This window comes from Phyllostomus discolor, chromosome 2 (genome assembly GCF_004126475.2).
Source record: "Phyllostomus discolor isolate MPI-MPIP mPhyDis1 chromosome 2, mPhyDis1.pri.v3, whole genome shotgun sequence".
Lineage (NCBI taxonomy): Eukaryota > Metazoa > Chordata > Mammalia > Chiroptera > Phyllostomidae > Phyllostomus > Phyllostomus discolor.
Window position 1 is genome coordinate 117624861 of NC_040904.2, and position 17532 is coordinate 117642392.

Below are 17532 nucleotides of genomic sequence, written 5' to 3' on the forward strand. Positions count from 1 at the left end.
CATCCAAATAGCTTCCATGGAGGAATGTTCAAGCTTAATGCAAAATTGGATGCAGATTTGTTGCTCTACTTGCTCAGTCATTTTAAATACAATGTCCACACAGTACACGTGCCCACTCAATGGCATCTCCCACTGACTAGTACAGTGAAGTCATCATTGCTCACATATGTGCATTCCAGTCCACTCTCCTTGGCTGCCACGTTATATCAATGTTGTACAAACTGTTCTTGTTATATTAACAATGGCTGCACTTTTTCTGGACATATCTTGTATGAGGCCAGTGTTACCACAGCTACCATTTCCAAAATGGGGTTTGCTGTGCTCTCTCCTACACAAACCACTTAATGTGAGAATAAAAAAAAAACTTTAACTAAGCAGGTGGAATTTTACTTATTTAGTAATGCTATAAATTCCTTAAAGTTCTATAGAACTATATTCCCCTTAATGGTTTCTTTTTAAATATATTTTATTGATTATGCTATTACAATTGTCCCATTTCCCCCCTTCACTCCCCTCCACCCTATACACCCCCTCCCACCCACTTTCCTCACCTTTAGTTCATGTCCATGTGTCATACATGTAAGTTATTTGGCTTCTATATTTCCCATACTATTCTTGCCCTCCCCCTGTCTATTTTCTACCTACTATCTACGCTACTTATTCTCTGTACCTTTTCCCCCTCTCTCCTCCTCCCACTCCTCTGTTGCTAACACTCCATGTGCTTTCCATTTCTGTGGTCCTGTTCCTGTTCTAGTTGTTTGCCTAGTTTGTTTTTCTTTTTGTTTTGCTTTAGGTGTGGTTGTTAATAATTGTGAGTTCGCTGTCATTTCACTATACATGTTTTTTATCTTCTTTTTCTTAGATAAGTCCCTTTAACATTTCATATCATAAGGGCTTGGTGATGATGAACTCCTTTGACTTGACCTTATCTGAGAAGCACTTGATCTGCCCTTCCATTCTAAATGAAAGCCTTGCTGGATAGAGCAATCTTGGATGTAGGTCCTTGCCTTTCATGACTTGGAATACTTCTTTCCAGCCCATTCTTGCCTGCAAGGTCTCTTTTGAGAACTCAACTGACAGTCTGATAGGAACTCCTTTGTAGGTAACTGCCTCCTTATCTTTTGCTGTTTCTAGGGTTCTCTCCTTCACTTTAATCTTGGGTAATGTAATTATGATGTGCCTTGGTGTGTTCCTCCTTGGGTCCAACTTCTTTGGGACTCTCTGAGCTTCTTGGACTTCCTGGAAGTCTATTTCCTTTGCCAAATTGAGGAAGTTCTCCTTTATTATTTGTTCAAATAACTTTTCCACTTGTTATTCTTCCTCTTTTCCTTCTGGTACCCTTATAATTCAGATGTTGGAACGTTTAAAGATGTGCTGGAGGTTCCTAAGCCTCTCCTCATTTTTTTGAATTCTTATTTCTTCATTCTTTTCTGTTTGGTTGTTTCTTTCTTCCTTCTGGTCCACTCCATTGATTTGAGTCCCAGTTTCCTTCCCATCCCTATTGGATCGCTGTACATTTTCCTTTATTTCACTTAGCATAGCCTTCATTTTTCATCTAATTTGCCACCAAATCATCTAATTTGCCACGGGTAAATTAGATGCTACATGTTTCAAACTGTGCATCTGATAGGTTGGCTATCTCTTCATTACTTAATTGTATTTTTTCTGGAGCTTTGATCTGTTCTTCTGTTTGGGCCATTTTTTTTTGTCTTGTCACGCCCGTTACCTAGTGAGGGGCAGAGCCATAGGTGTTCACCAGCTGGCTTCCTTGTCTTCCTTATCCTGCCCCCTCAGTCCCATACTGGCTTCTCCTGGAAGCACATCCTTAACCAACCACTGGCCCAGGAACCTTCAACTCAGGACCTGACCCTGAAGATTCTGATCTACGACAACCTCAGGTATTGGAACATAGTATAAAACAATGTATATTAAATGCTCAAAAATCTGAAAAGTGGAACCACAAAGAATGAACAATGAGAAACTATTAAAAATAAACAGGTATATTGGTAAATAAGTAAAAAGAACTTCTAAAATGAAAATTTAATTGTTGAAATAAACTCATTGGATGGTTTAAATAGCAGATTAGACACATCTAAAACTAGAGCTAGTGAACTGGGAGAAAGATCTGTATCCAGAATATACTAAGAGAGGGAGAAAGAAAATACAAAAGGGAGGTTAAAAGATATGAATAAATTGGTTCAATATGCATATAATAATAATCTCAGAAGGAAAAATGGCCCAGCAACCTCACTCCTCAGTATGCACCCTGTAGATATTCTTGCACTTATTCACTGAGGGACATATGCCCCAAACTGGAAACAGCTCTAATGTTCATCAAAAGGATAAAAGATAAATAAATTATAGCAAAGTCACACAATATAGTAATGAAAACAGATATACTATAGCTACAAGCAACAACATAGATGAATCTCAAAAAAAATTTATAAAGCATGAAAATGAGAAAAACTAAACCATATATTATTTGGGAATACATATATGTTATAAAACTATTTTTTAAGCAAGGTAACAGTAAATACAAAATAAAGGATATTTGTTGCTTCTCGTGGGAAGGCAGGGGGATGAAACCCACAAGGTGCATACAGGGTATTGATAATGTTCTAGATCTCAAGTTAGGTAGTAGGTTTATAAATGTTCATTTTACTGTATTCTTCATAAACTAGCATAAGTGATCTGATTGCATATATCATGAAATTATATTTAAAGTAGTATTTCGAGGATCTCTATAAAGCAAATAGTGGAATGCTAAAGAGCTCAGACCTACCCTTAACATGCAGATGGATCGAATAACTTACTGATGGGCACTTAGGCTGTTTCCAGCACTTAGCTATTGTATATTGTGCTGCTATGAACATAGGGATGCATAGGTTCTTTTGAATTGGTGATTCAGCACCCTTAAGGTATATTCCCAGCAGCAAAATCATTGGGTCAGAAGGCAGTTCCTTTTTTAGCTTTTGAGGAAATTCCATACTGTTTTCCACAGCGGGTACACCAGTCTACATTCCCACCAGCAGTGCACTAGGGTTCCCTTTTCTCCACATTCTCACCAATGCTGGCGTGTTGATTTATTAATGATTGCCATTCTGACAGATGTGATATCTCATTGTGGTTTTAATTTGCATCTCTCATGGCTAGTGATACTGAGCATCCTTTCATATGCCTATGGGCCCACTGTATGTCCTCCTGGGAGAAGTAACTATTCAGGTCCCCTGCCCGTACTTTAATCAGATTGTTGTCTTCCTGGTGTTGAGTTGCATAAGCTTTTTATGCACATTAGACATCAAACCCTTGTCCAATGTATCATTGGCAAATGTGTTTTCCCATACAGTTGGTTCCCTTTTCATTTTGATGATAGTTTCTTACACATGCAGAAACTTTTTAATTTGGTGTAGTCCCATTTGTTTACCCATTTGTTTATTTTTTCCTTTATTTCCCTTGCCCTAGGACCCATGGTCCTGGACAACAGTGTGGGAATTGACTGCAGGAGGAGGGCAAAGGGGGGAAAATTGGGACAACTGTGATACAATAACAATAAAAAATTATTTAAAAAGAAACCATGAAGATAGACCAGAACTAAAATCTTGTATCTTACTGGGTCTGTGAGCAGGTTACTGACCATTCATAGGCCTAACTTTTCTCATAAAATAATGGCAATAACACCTGCCTCATTGGGTTTACTATGAGAATTAACATAGTAAAGTTACTAGACCATAAGCTCCATTGTGGATAGAACTGTATCTGTCCTATTCCTCTGTGTATTCTTAGTAAATAGCACATGCCTGGAATTTTTATGTAAGTGTTTATGTCAATTTGTCTTCCTTAACAGTACAGAATAAAGCATTGGTGCAGGGAGGGGTAGCTTTATAGTGGTTGTTTCTTTTTTTTTCTTTTTCTTTTGACTTTGGTTTATTTTGTTTGCTTTTTAAATAGATATTTTATCCTAATATCGGCTACACGTCACTATATGTATGAAGCAACTTGACTTCTCTGGGTTTCAGGTTCTTAATCTGTTATACAACAGAATTGGAATCGGGTATATAATTTCTTGATGACTATAGCCTGACATCATACCCTATATATTAGTGTTTTCATAAAGTAAATGATAAAGCATATTTCTGTTACACAAAAATGCAAATTCAAGTTACACATTCATGGATAGCCTCCAAAGAAGGATAATAACCACTTGAACAAAACACGTGAGATGGTCAAATTGTGTTCAGTGACTGCCACCTTAGGTGAGTGGGAATATAGGCATCTTGCTTTCCAGCACATTGCATTAGCTTGGCTCTTCTATCTCTGACCTCCCCATTCTCATCCCTTCCCCTTTGGCTCCTATTCTTCTTCAGTACCCTGTAGTTACATCTAAAACTCACCCTGAAACATCTGGTAAGCTCATCGACTCTCACACCTTTATCTGTACAGGTATCACAGTTAATCTGGGTCCTGCCATGATTAGATCTATAGGTCAAAATAAATCTCAGGAACTCTGTTCCCAAGAGGTATTGCTCATGCAGTTGTGATTCTCACATGCTGAAAGCCAGCTCACCTCCCCAGAGAGAAGGCAAGACACCCAGACCTGCAGCCCTGTGGAACGCAGCAAAAAAGATTTATATTCACTTCCCCCACTCCCATTATACATCTTTACAACCCTAAGGACCCTTTCCTCACAACTTGAGCCCCTTCTTAGTTCATGTCTCAACTACTATAGACCTGGCCTCTACCAGCTCAATGGCAGTGTAATAGCTGTGAAGTGAAAGAGTGAAGTCACAGATGTTGATGGCCTTGAGTATGACAAATAAGACCCATTGAGAGCAACAGAGTCAATGCTTCTCCCAGAGGTGCCAGCCACTTACCTGATGTTTTCCAGGGCATCTGTTATCTGCTGTTGTTCAATATCATACAGTTTCACCCTGAAGCCTCCACTGGCAAACAACATAGCCCAGCTTCGCCCAATGAGGCCACTAAAGGGAGACAAAATCAAGGGAGGTTTCCAGTTAACTTAGTAATTGAGCAGTTTTTCATTCTTAACCCAGAATAAACTTTTTAAAATTATACAGCATCCTATTCTTAAAGTATTTAATGTCTTAAAATTATACATTTTGATAGCTGTATTGATTTTCAATGTTATCTTTTTCACTAGGAGTTCTTGAATCCTTGACTTGAGTCCAGCATTAATATTACACATGGAGCACCACCAGACAGGTAGTTAACACACACTCACACTGAAATAGAAGCTACAGTAGGGAGGTGGCAGGGTGTCATGTACGTGACAGGCCCCTATGGGAACCTCCATCTGACCACTGTCTTAGGCAAGTTACTTACCCTGAAGACCAGATAATAGTTCCCCTGTCTCTTCGAAGAAATAATTAGTGGCTATCACCACTGGCACTACAGTATGTTATTAGGTACCAGGCAACATTAAACATTTATGCGTCTCACCTCTGTTAATTTTTACAACAATCCTACAAGGTCAGTGCTATTATTATTCCATTTTATACAAAGGAAAACTGAGGCACACGTGGGTTAAGATGATACAGGCCTTAAGTTCTGGAGCTGAGATGAACGCCAGCAGTCTGACTCTTAAGTCCTTACCACTACATTCTGCCCACTGTTTCAGATATATTGGAAATAAAGGGATAGATGAATGTGTTAAATGACATTACAGGGTTATATTTAGCAAATTCCAGAATGTGTGAAATTTATAACAAATGACCCATGTTCTTCAACAAATAAACTGCCAGGCCCCAAACCATATCTCTGAGTTATGTTTCCAAAGCAATGGTGAGGAAAGGAAATACATCCCTCAAGGACAAATGGCAAGTTTGCTTACCTCCTACTATAAAAACAGTAGCTTCCTTGAGTTCAAGGTCCCTCCCCTGAAACATACTCACTGAATCCACAGGTGTTTACCTGGCTCCTCACTTTGCCCCCATGGGACTTGGGGAGAAGGGGGACCAATGTAAGTATAATGTTCATGCTGCCTGCTGTGCTGTGATTAATGAAGTCCTTTGTCTCTGACCCTGGAATCTCACATCCTCTGCCAGCATTCAGAGAACCGTAACCAGCTAAGTTATAGCTTGCAAGTGGCCTGAATGTATAGTAAAATGCAAACTTGACTCAGTTGTAGTGTTACTTCACTGTAGTAATTATATGAGACACTTTGGGGAAGGGAGGCTACAATAGTAGTGACAGGGTGGGCTCCAAAAAGCATTCTCTCACTCCATCTCCCCCCACTTCCTCCTCCTCCTCATTTAGCTAAGGTTCTGAGCATAGGAAGAGCCTCACACCAGAGATTGTTACAGTCCCCACAGCTTCTGTCATAGCTTTTGGGCCCAAGTGATTGAAAGAAAGAGCTTGAAAAATCCTGCTAATGCCACAGGAGTGCTATCTGAGCTTCAAAGCATTCACATGATGCTTACTTAAGCTAAGCCTTTAATGTGTGTAAGGGGTCATTAAGAGGGGCTACCATCTTCTTATAAGGTTTCTTATGTGAAGCCATTTAGTGAGAAAACAGAATAAAAACAACTGAAATAACCTCTACTGAGCTTCTAGAGAGGGGAACAGGATTACACAGTAGATTTTACTCCATATTCTTCTACAATATTGAAATCTTTTGAAATTAAATTTTACATATCATATGCCTATAAATTTTTATGAAATCCTCTGTGCTCTGAGCCTATACTGTCCAATATGGCAAACTCCAGCCACATGCAGCCATTTAATTAATTAAAATTAAATAAATTTTAAAACTCAGTGTAAAACACATCTCAAGTACTCAACAGCCACATGTGATAGTGGCTGCCATCTTGGACAGCAAGAGTATATAGACAGCATTTCCATCTCTACAGAACGTTCTACTGGACTGAGTCATCTAGAACACATGAAGAAAAAAGAAACCCAGAGTTTTGAAAGAGGCAGCCCTACATGAAAACATCTTTCTCTTCTTCAAACATACACAAGCGCGCGCACACACACACACACACACACACACACTCCAGAGCTACAAGGTGGTTAGTTAGAAGGCCAATTAATATTCATACCGGTTGTTCCAACTGACCAGCCATTGACTTTAAACATTTTTCCTTCTGTTGCCCTTATTGGAATTTTTGAAACATATGGTGACTTATTTAACTGTAAAAAAAACCCTTAACGCAGCCTAAGTCTTGAATGAAGAATACTGTCAGAGTGGGGTTTATAGCAGTGTGTTTACTCTGTATAATCATCAAGCTTTATACATAGGATTTCTGCACTTTGCTGTATGTAGGACATGAGCCATAAATATATTTCCCCAAAAAGGAATTCTTTTTATTACCATACTTCTACAAAAGGACTCATCCATACATACAAAAGCCTTTGCCCACATGCTGGTCAGGCTCCTCTCCTCCCTGACCCCATGAGGAACGACAGCTCCACTTGGCCTCTCAAGCACCCTTAGCATCAGACCCTCAATCTGTCTACTGGGACCCCTGGCATCCTATGTCCACCACACAATGAAACTGAGAGAACTGGTGCAAAGGAAAAGGGAGCTGCAAATGCCAGGCAAGGGGAACAGGAAGGGCTGCAGGCCAAACAAAGGCAGAACGGTGAGGTGCTTAAATTGGTCTCTTTATAAAAGCCCCAAGTGCTATAACAGCTTTTAAAAAAAGAATTTCCATAAAGGAAACATAACAACTCATCTCATTCGGTAAACCTCCTCCTACAACTTGACTGGCTTTTTCAAAATAAGTGTAAACACCTCTCGAATGGGTCTGCTCTGCAGTGGGAGCCACAAAAGAGGGGGAGAAGGCAGCTTTCTGAAGATCTGCTTTCTCAATTAAAAAAGGTTACATCATTCCTTAAATCCACATGTTCAGGACAGTAGCCACCAGCCAAATGGGGCTGTTAAGCACTTGAAAAGTGGCTAATGAAAAAACTCATGAACAGAAACCTCATTTAAAATGAAGGTGAGAGGCCAAGGGTGCACTCGCGTGCCTGAGATGATGATGGAGCCCAACAGGAAGAACTCTTCTTCATAGACCTTCCAACTTCCTCTTCTCCTCTATAAGAGTGTTCTTGTCCTTTTTTTCTCAGGACTTACCTGTTCTTTGCCAGAAAAGCACAGGTCCTGAATTGCAAGTCTTTATTGTTCTGAATAAACCTGTTTGACTGGACAAATATCTGGCTATTTGTTTAAGGTCAGCACCAGTCTGAAGTGAGGTGCACTGCAGGTATAAAATACACCCTGGATTATGAAGACAATACCAAAAAAAGAGTAAACTATTTCATTGTTATTATTTTATATAAATTACATGTTGAAATAACACTTTGAAAATATTATGCTAATTAAACATATTATTAAATTAATTTGAATACCTGGATTTCTGGCCAAAATAGAGGCATAGGTAGACACACTGTGCCCCCTCACACAACCAAAAGAAGGACAACAACAATTTAGAAACAAAAAACAACCAGAACTGACAGAAAATCGAACTGTATGGAAGTCTGACGACCAAGAAGTTAAAGAAGAAACATTCATCCAGACCAGTAGAAGGGGTGGAGATGGGCAGCTGGGTGGAGAGGACCTGTAGCAAGGTGGCAGCAGGCGGAGCAGGCGGTCCCACATCTACATACAGATAAACAGGGAGGAACAACTGGGGAACGAGACAGTCTGCACAACCAAAGGTTCCAGTGCAGGGAAATAAAGCCTCAAAACCTCTGACTGAAAAAACCTGTAGGGGTTGCAGTGGCAGGAGAAACTCCCAGCCTCACAGAAGAGTTCACTGGAGAGACCCACAGGGTCCTAGAACATACTCACAACCACTCCCCAGGGAATCAGCACTAGAAGGGCCCAATTTGCTTGTGGGTAACTACAGAAGTGACTGAAGCTGTCAAAGAGCTGAACAAGAGGCACTGTCACCCCTCAAACCCCTCCCCCACAGAGTGCCACATTCCAGCGAAGTGGGTTGCCCTGCTCTGGGGAATACCTAATGCTCCATCCCTTACTACCTAACAGGTACACCAAGACAAAAAAAAATGGCCCAAATGCAAAGACAGATCAAAGTTCCAGAAAAACTACAATTACATGATGAAGAGACAGCCAACCTATCAGATGCACAGTTCAAAACACTGGTAATCATGATGCTCACAAAATTGGTTGAGTATGGTCACAAAATAGAGGAAAAAAGTGAAGGCTATAAAAAGTGAAATAAAGGAAAATATACAGGGAACTAAAAGTGAAGGGAAAGAAACCAGAACTAAATCAATGGTTTGGACTAGAAAGAAGAAATAAACATTCAACCAGAACAGAAGGAAGAAACAAGAATTCAAAAAAAATGAGGAAAGGCTTACAAATTTCCAGGACAACTTTAAACTTTCCAACATCTGAATCATAGGGGTGCCAGAAGGAGAAGAAGAAGAGCAAGAAATTGAAAACTTACTTGAAAAAATAATGAAGGAGAACTTCCCTAATCTGGTAAAGGAAACAGATTTCTAGGAAGTCCAGGAAGCTCAGAGAGTCCCAAACAAGTTGGACGCAAGGAGGAACACACCAAAGCACATAATAATTACATTACCCAAGATTAAAGATAGGAAGAGAATCTTAAAAGCAGCAAGAGAAAAGAAGAGAGTTACCTACAAAGGAATTCCTATAAGACTATCAGCTGATTTTCAGAAGAAATCTTGCAGGCAAGAAGGGGCTGGAAAGAAGTATTCCAAGTCATGAAAAGGAAGGACCTACATCAAAGATTACTCTATCCAGCAAAGCTACCATTTAGAATGGAAGGGCACATAAAGTGCTTCTCAGATAAGGTCAAGTTAAAGGAGTTAATTATCACCAAGCCCTTATTATATGAAATGTTAAAGGGACTTATCTAAGAAAAATAAGATAAAAAATATGAACAGTAAAAATTACAACAATCTCCAACTATCAACAACCAAACCTAAAAAAAAAAAACAACAACTAAGCAAACAACTAGAACAAGAACAGAAATGGAGATCACATGGAGAGTTATCAATGGGGAAGGGGAGGGGAGGAATGGGGGAAAGGTACAGGGAATAAGTAGCATAAATGGTAGGTAGAAAATAGACAGGGGGAGGTTAAGAATAGTTTAGGAAATGCAGAAACCAAAGAATCTATATGTACGACCCATGGACATGAACTAAGCAGGGGGAGGGGGGGAGATGTGGGTGGGAGAAAATGGGACAACTGTAATAGCATAATCAATAAAATATGTCTTTTTTAAGATTTTATTTATTTATTTTTAGAGAGGAAAGGGAGGGAGAAAGAGAGAGAAACATCAATGTGCGGTTGCTGGGGGTTGTGGCCTGCAACCCAGGCATGTGCCCTGACTGGGAATCGAACCTGTGAGGCTTTGGTTCGCAGCCTACACTCAATCCACTGAGCTACGCCAGCCAGGGCAATAAAATATATCTTTGAAAAGTAAATTAATTTCATCTTTTCTTTACTTTTTAAGTTAACTAAGATAAAATTTTGTTATGTATGTGACTTGCATTGTGGCTCACATTATTTTTCTAAAAGGCAGTGGTCATGTAAGTGATTATCTACTGTTATAATTCATTCATTTCTTTCAGTAGTTAGTTTGTCAGGAAACATAGTCCCATTCCCAGCTATTCTATATGTTAGAATCATCCAGAAGTTAGTCACATCTCCAAGAGGGCTGTCATCTACAAATGCAGTGGGGAGAGGAGGATATTCACACTGAAACACTAGTTTCCAATCTTTCCATCAAAGACGTTTGTGCAATACTCCAAGCCACAATGGTCTTCATGTTTGAATAGTGTTTGCCAAATAAACTAACTGATCTTAACTTTGTTTATGGCAAAAAAAAAGTCAACATAAGACAAATGTCCAAGAAAAAATAATTTTTATAACATATAAATATAAAAAATCCCTATAAACTCAGAAGTAAATGATGAATGCAACAAACATGAGAGGAGAAAAGCCTTTTAAAAAGTATATGAATAGGTAATAACTAAGTTGAAAACAGATTTTACTGTTACTCTAATAATAGCAAATTAGACATATCAGAATGGCAGAGATTAAAAAGACTGACAACACTTCACATTGCTGACACTGTAGAGAAATGCACACACACAAACTATTGGGGGATGTAAACTGATGTAAAGTGTCTGGAGGCAATCTAACACCCTATATTAAAACTGTAAGTGTTTACAATATTTGACCCAGACATTTTACTTCTGGAATTTATTTTTGGTTCATATGGGCAATGCACAAAGATATTTATTCATAGTAGAATTTATATAAGCAAAAAATTAAAGCTAGCCATCTAATATGCAGAATTGATTAAGTAAGTTGTACACAGAGAAAGCAAATATAACAAATTTTTCAATTTGTTGAATACAAGTGGGTGTGTAGATATTCTTTTTCCTGTACTTTCAAGTTTCCTGTGTGTTTGAGAATTTTTATTAAAAAAATGTTGGGGAGAAATTAGTTACAGCTCATATAACAAGCATTAAAGACAAAGTAGTATTTATTTTTAAACTGTATTGCCCACATTCCCCTATAGGACCAACCAAGAGCAGAATGCTAACTCCTGGGATCCCTTTACCCCATCACACACAGAGTCACTAATGACTGAATGTGAAGTGAACAAATGACCTGAAGCAGCCCACTAACTTACCAGCATTCAATGATATCTGTAGCCTAGCTCACATAGACAAACTGAGCCAATCAGATTTCCTCTCCTGACGATTGGGCCCAAAATATGGAAACTGTAAATCAGTAACATGAACTAGAGTTGAAAGATCATGATGTTGGGGTTGCAGGAATATGCAAGATAAAGAAGTGAGGTGGGGGAGAAATGTAAGCATTATAGGAAAGGGGGAATGTACAAAGCCGACTAATGTAGAGAGAGGTACAAAGATTGTACAAACTACACAGACACAGAAGGAAAGTTCATGGCCTTGGTTTCTGTTGGGCTTTCTTGTCCTCAATATTAATTTACATCAGACCCAAATGCCATTAGCTTTCTGTCATTAGATCATGTGACATCTTATTAACTTGTTCTAAAACCCTAGATACGTGGGGACCACATAATGGGCCCTTACCATTCTGGCAATTCTAATATGCTTTAAAGCTCCTAAATTTATAAAAATTTATTGTTACACAGCAGCAAAGCAGCAGGAAAGAAAAGTTAAGCAATAAAATTGGTTCAATTCTATTTTTATCATTAATGGCATTTAGCTTTGGATAAATTCACCCTAGATAATTTTTAAAGTATCTTTCCATTCTACAGCCAAGTATTCACTTGGCAAAAGTTGAAGAAAACTGTTTCTACATACACTCCTGATCTACGTAGGCTGTGGGATATTTGCTAATAAGAGCTATTAAAAGTTTCCTAGGAAGAACACATTTAGTGTTTCAGCTGATTCAAGTAACTGGAACACCCTACAACTTTCTCTGTGTGTGTGTGTATATATATAGATATATATTGTGTGTACATGCATACACACACAGACACATTACTATAAACCCAGAAGTAAAAGATGAATGCAACAAACATGAGATGGGAAAAGCCTTAAAAAGTATATAAACTTTAAAAAGTATATGAATGGAAAAGTATATCCATTTTAATGCAAAAATTAGCAAGAATTTGAAAAACTTCATGCCTCAGAAATCTTACAAAAAATGTATATAGTCACCTCGAAGTAAAATTTTGGAATAGAAAAAAAATGGAGACTAGTTCAAGAACGCATTACTTGACAAAAAACAACATCCTGGCAAGCCCTTCACACTGTACTTCAGTTTTTTAAAAAGGCAATCTGTTATAAACATTCAATCTGTCTACTGGGACCAGGTATGGTTAATACCCAACCAGTAATGATACAGTTTGTACTCTTAAGGGGAAGGTCCCAGAAATAGAACGTTTCCTGGAGGAGATGGCCCCTCAGTTCAGCCCTGAAGGAGTATGCCCAGGGAAAAGGAAGACCAGAAATATGTCAAAGTTGGTCTTATCCCCAACAGAGATTCCAATTTTAAACCAAGCCCAAGGCCTAAAATTTGGGAAACACAATGCCATACCAGTTGTTGACTTTAAACAAATAGCCATATATTTCTCCAGCAAAATGGGTTTATGAACAACAAAGAGTTGCAATTCTGGACATGCAATCTAATGGCAAAGCACATGCAAGTCCAGAAGACAAAGGAGAGGAATATTCTCTTATAGAGGAAAGGGAGAGTTCAGAGGCACTGTTGTAAACAGAGTCCACTAGTGGAAACTGGGAGTGAAGCATGGTGGCTTTTCATTGGCTGAGTGGTTGCTCACTAGAAAATCCTCCTTCCTACTGTTGCAGTAAGAGTAGAAAAACTTTCTGTTGGAGATGGAAAATATGCCTTTAACTGTTTGGGGTAATTGACATTGAGTGATAGAGCATGAGAGCTCCCTCTACAGGCCCTCCTGACTCCAATTTACATGATGTTTCTGTTTAATAAACGTCACAGTTACTGAGAAACACGGTATTATATACAGGAATAAGTTCCTCTGTAAATGTGTAAAGCCAACAGAAATGAATGCCTGAGGACACCACCCAAATGCAAATCTGTCTTCAGGATAGCCGTTTCTACTCCCATTTTTTAAAGCTATCATTACCAGATTTTCCCTCTCTTTAGGTTCTCACAGTTCTAGACCTGTCTTAATTCTCTAAGTCACATTCTTATTCTCTCAAGCCCACCATTCTGAATGTACTTGCTTTGGGGTTCACTAAAAAGCTAAGCGGCCCTTAGGAAGAGTGGCCTTTATGAAAAGATCAATGAATAATTAAATAGACTATATTTCTAGCAAGGACTTTTAGGAAGGAGTCTGGTATTGATGGAAAAATAACGACCCAACAGTTTTCTGACACTAAAATACTATGTATTTTTCAGTCTGTTGAAATCCAGGAATGAAACTCAACCAGGTCTTATATAGAATTTAAATGAGTGTTTTTTGAAATTACATAAGGAACCAACGGAGAAAAAGAAAGGAGGAGAAAGAGAAGAAAGGAAGCAGAGAGAAAGGACAAAGGGCAGGAAAGAAGTGCTACCCCAGAAGCAGAGATGGGTGTCTGCTGAGGTGCAGAGGGTGTGGGTATAGATGGAACTTTCTATCCTGTGCTAAGTCCTGCGGTCATTATAGTTTGCCATCTCCTGTCTAATTCCTTGTCACTCTCCCTCAAGGAATCAGAAGTAAACTGACTTGCCAATCCCAGCTCAGAGAAGAAACTGTGCTCCTTTCCCTTTGATTAGGTGCCACCAGAACACCACTCCAAGGCATGGTGGGAGACGTACAACATCCAGCCCCAGACATCAAAACTTCAAGGCAAGCGGAGTCACCATACCTAGTACAATGGGTGTGTGTGGCAGGGGGGATATATATATATATATATATATATATATATATATATATTCATATACATTCATATTCACTCATATATATGATGGATATATATATTCATATTCCTTCACTAGGCAGCCACACCCACCACGTGCTTGGAAAGGACAAGGGCACAATTAATACCACTTGCTCCGTGATCAAAAGAAAACAGACAGCCCTGGCTGATGTAGCTCTGTGGATGAGCGTTGAGTGCCGGCCTGCGAACCAAAGCTCACCGGTTCAATTTCCAGTCTGGCACATGCCTGGGCTGCAGGCCCTGTCCCCAGTAGAGGGTGACCGAGAGGCAACCACACACTGATGTTTCACTCCCCCTTTTCCCCCCTCTTCTAAAGGGGAAGGGAGGGAAGGGGAAGGGAGGGGAGGGGAGGGGAGGGGAGGGGAGGGAAAAGAAAGCAGACAGAAGGCAACCTGACTCCCATCCTGACTCCTTCCTTCAAAGGACTGTAAAACTGATGGGGAAATGGGGGGTCGTCAAACAGGCCAACACCTTAGAGGCATAATGGGACCAAGCCCACCCTCAAAAAGGGGCTTCTAACTATCAATAGCAGGCACCAATATGTGGATAGAGTCCTATGAGAGCTCACCAGTGATAAGGTACACATTAATGCCTTTTTCATTAAAAAAATAGGAAATATAAAATAAAGGGTGGAGGCACCAACCAGAACAATTTGGATGGAATTTAGACTGTTAAACTGACGCACCTTAGCAAACTGGGCTCCAGCGTTCCCCTCTGGAAAGGGCTCTTTCCCCCCAAGAATTAGGCACACAGGGGGTTTTCGACAAGCACCTGTATCAGATCCCGCGATTCCGTGGGGATCAGAACGCGCTCTCATCAGACACCCCCCACTGGGTTCGTCCTATCTCGGTCCCTTAATGCCTGCGAACTTGGACATTTAAATTGCTTAATCTTGGTTTTCTCTTGCATAAATGGAAATGGTTAACAACACAGTTCTACAGACAGACTTTATGTTGCCCACACCGAATGACTGGCACGTTTACTTGGGCTCGCTGACAGACGGCATCACCCGGCGAGTTCCCTAAACCGCGTTTGCATGCGGCCTGCGCTCTGTTTTCCGAACCGCCCGCGGCGTCAGCGCAGAGAGAACCTAGACAGTTCTCCACCGCGCTCCTCCCGCGGACCTCGCGGGCGCTGTTTACCTGCCAACGATGAGCACCGGGCTGGCCGCCGAGGTAGCCATGCTAGCACTGAGCTGGCCAGGAGGTACTGCGCGGACTAGCAGCAAGCTCTGGCTTCTGACCCTGCTCTGCTCCGGGTTCGGCGCGGCGGGCCATTACCCTCGCCCATTGGCTGTGTTTGTTGTCAAGCTGCACAGATCGGCTCTGGATTGGCTGGAGAAAGGCGAGGCAGACGCGGGTCCTCTTCCCCCTGAAGGGCGTGGTCACTGACCGAGCCCCCGCCCCCACCTCACCCTCAAGTCCTACCTAGAGCTCACCCGGTGTGCCTGGGTGGGGGCGAATCTGGCCCGGCGAGACCCGCTGGAGGAAATGCTAGTAGGAAGCGGGAGTGCCAGAGACACTTGGAGCGGAGTCCAGTAATTTATTGTTTCTCAGCTTTTCACCGTGCATCCTAAAATCAGTGTGTATGGGGGGCACTTCCAGGCTGCCAGTTGGCTTTACCCCCAAAGGGCCCCAAGAAAACTGTTACCAGGATTTCCCTTTCAAAGGTAAAGGCAGCTCTTCAGTACACCCTAGTTTAGGCTTTAAACTAAGGGCGGTTACTGCTGAGTTTCCACTAACTATACCTTTACACAGGTACCTGTCGCCTTCCCCGCGGATGGAACGTTAGAACAGCAGAAAGTCAAGCTCCAGGATGGTAAACCTGTGAAACAGGAGCCTAGTTTGCTTCCACGAGGGTGAATTAAGGGTTGTGAACGGTGGGCGCTATCTGAACTGTACTTCCTCCTTCAAAGGAACTGTTACCCAGCATGATGCCTGGACATTTTGGGAGCCAGCAACCAAGAAGAAAGGGAATCACACATCACATGACAGACAGCAGTTTATGTCCACACAGCACACAGTGTGGGGGAAGTGCCACCGTCATCCCGTTAAAGATGATTAGTACTCAAGTGGAAAACATATCCACACCAGCACTCATGACAAATGGAGCTTTTCCTTTTCAGAAACATGGAAAGATGGGTGTCAGAGGGAAGACAAAGCTTTGAAAAACAGTTTCACAAATTATCAATACACTTTGAAAAGGTGCTCAATTCAAGAGAAATTATAAGTCCACAACTAATATGCCATTCTTCACCCATAAGATTGGCCAAAATCACAAAAATTGATGATATTCCCATATTAGCAACCACGGCTCTTTCCTGAATATTTGAAGGCAGGCTTAAACTGCCGCAGACTCTCTGGGGGAAAAAATATTACATCATGGTGTTGTGAGAGCTGTTGTCATGAACCCTGAGCATCCCTGCAGGTTCCTGCAGAGTGTAGGAGACGCCTAGGTTTATCAATCTACTAATACTAAGTAGTTTCTGTAGCTATTCATGCAGGCAGCCAAAGAGGTCAAGGTACCCAAAGAGAGATTACCCTATAACTGCTCACTCCTGTGGTGAAAGGGGACTGAACTTGTTTGCTGCTCACTACAATGTCGGCTCTTTGCTTTAAAAAGTGCTGGTCCTTGGCCCATTGCAAATGCCAGGTCCATCTGGCCCTCCATGTAACCCCGAGGGTACTGGGAGCTCCAAAAATTGGTGTAGATGCATATTCTGACACTCTGGCTATTGCTACTGCTGTGAGTAATAAGGTCGTTTATCTCTAACCCAGGAGTCACATGTCTTCGGTCAACTTCCACAAAACTGTGACACATTAACTTGTTAGTTTGCAATAAGGTGAAAAATCTCAGAACCCCCCTCCCTCCCCTGACAGTGCTTGAAACGTCAAAATTTTAAATGTATATACCCTTTTGGCTTTATGATTTCAGTCCTACAGAATTATTCACAAGTGGACACCAAGACAGACTAAGTCATTCATTTCAGCATAGTTTTTAATAGAAAAATGTTGAAACATGATGAATATTTATCAACAGAAAACAGTTTTGAGGGTTATAGTACAGAGAACTTCTGCATGTGGCCAAGGTGCTTTTCAAAAGACACCG

General features: G+C 40.7%; 1 protein-coding gene across 2 annotated transcripts in view; it reads right to left on the minus strand.

Annotated features, from left to right (window-relative positions):
- The window catches only part of CRYL1 (crystallin lambda 1), a 135739-nt gene extending 120025 nt beyond the window's left edge, over window positions 1-15714 (minus strand). For both annotated transcript variants that reach the window (XR_004901441.1, XM_028532379.2), the window contains exons 1-2: window positions 15567-15714; window positions 4872-4979 (exon numbers count right to left, since the gene is read on the minus strand). Coding sequence is in view for 1 of the 2 variants with exons in the window: in XM_028532379.2 (XP_028388180.1) it covers window positions 4872-4979; window positions 15567-15607 (149 nt within the window). In the remaining variant the exon portion in view is untranslated. The remainder of the gene's footprint in view (window positions 1-4871; window positions 4980-15566) is intronic.
- Between the last annotated feature and the right edge of the window lie 1818 nt (window positions 15715-17532).